We start from the raw sequence: 1,246 nt of genomic DNA, 5'->3' as shown, positions 1-1,246 counted from the left end.
AGACGAAACGTTTCATTAGAGAAGAACCCGTCCAGAGGACCTATACAATTTTTTTCTTTTTGATTTTTTACCTGGATTACTGAGATGCATCAGGACATGTATTGAATCAAACAAACTACAACAAATATTTCAGCTGGTAATGCAAAGTCTGAGGTTTTATGTTAATGGAGACATTTTGAGTTTATTCCACAAAGAGAGCCTAATGAATATAGAAACAGCATGAAAACATTTGGAGGTGGGATGATCAAAGAAAGGAGAAAAATGTGAAGTGAATATATGGAAAAAAAAACTTTCTGTTACGGAAGAAAACGATCTAATGAATAAATACATTAAAACAAGAGTGAAACAAACAAATCCAAAGTGACATTGTTCCTAAATATGTTTGCTTTAAACAATTTGTCTTTTTTCTGAATTTCTCACCGCTGACTGGAGCTCCGAAGCAGCTGGCGACTCCAACCGCTGCAGCTACGACTGACATTTCTGTGCCTGCTTTCTCCTAAAAAAAAAAAAAAAACAGGTTACATTTATGTTATAAACATTTAAGCAGGGGCAGCAACAAATATTTTGATGGGGTGGTTATGTGTGGGGTAGCAGCAAAACCAAAATCAAAAACAGAATTTCAGGAGACTTTTTTATTTTGTTGTCATTATAGGTTATTTAACAAAAACTGCAATAAGAGTACCACAGTGGAATTACCTTCTTACTGCCTTGTACAGGATTGCAGAGGTCGTTGAAGTAGACCCCTAACATCATAGAAAGATGCACAAACGGTCCCTATTTATGAGATAAACATATGTGATGAACTTGAACAGTTCAATGCATTACAAACATGTCTGCTGAGTCGTCTCTTACCACTTTGCCCATGAAAACTGTGGTGCCGGCAGCCATCGTGCAGATAACGCCCAGAAACTTTGCAAACATGTTGGTGAGAGACAAGTATTGAGGCATTTCGATACCGGCCAGCATGGTCCTCACTTCGGGTATCCCAGAGCCTGCAGCAGACATGAGACAGAATGATCCAGAGAGGATAGAAAAGCAACGAAAGGTTCAGTCTGTAAGCTGAGCTGAGCTCCATCACATCTCAGGGTCAAACACTGACACACAAACACACACACTTCCTGCAGGATCAACAGGAACCACAAACTAATAAACAGTGCATCATTTAGATCAGTGGTTCCCAAACTTTTTGTCTTCTGGCCCACAAAATATTCATGGCAAAAACTTGTGACCCCAAATATTACTGCTC

The 1,246-nt window shown here is 39.0% G+C and overlaps 1 protein-coding gene across 1 annotated transcript in view; it reads right to left on the bottom strand.

Moving 5' to 3' along the window:
- clcnk (chloride channel K) overlaps positions 1 to 1,246 on the bottom strand; it is a 17,393-nt gene that overhangs the window by 14,141 nt on the left and 2,006 nt on the right. The window contains exons 4-6 of the mRNA XM_014010402.1: positions 853 to 992; positions 697 to 774; positions 421 to 496 (exon numbers count right to left, since the gene is read on the bottom strand). Of these exons, the coding sequence (XP_013865856.1) occupies positions 421 to 496; positions 697 to 774; positions 853 to 992 (294 nt within the window). The remainder of the gene's footprint in view (positions 1 to 420; positions 497 to 696; positions 775 to 852; positions 993 to 1,246) is intronic.

This window comes from Austrofundulus limnaeus, unplaced genomic scaffold (genome assembly GCF_001266775.1).
Source record: "Austrofundulus limnaeus strain Quisiro unplaced genomic scaffold, Austrofundulus_limnaeus-1.0 Scaffold68, whole genome shotgun sequence".
Classification (NCBI taxonomy): Eukaryota; Metazoa; Chordata; class Actinopteri; order Cyprinodontiformes; family Rivulidae; genus Austrofundulus; species Austrofundulus limnaeus.
The sequence above is the reverse complement of the archived record's forward strand: the minus strand, read 5'-3'. Positions and strand labels throughout refer to the sequence as shown.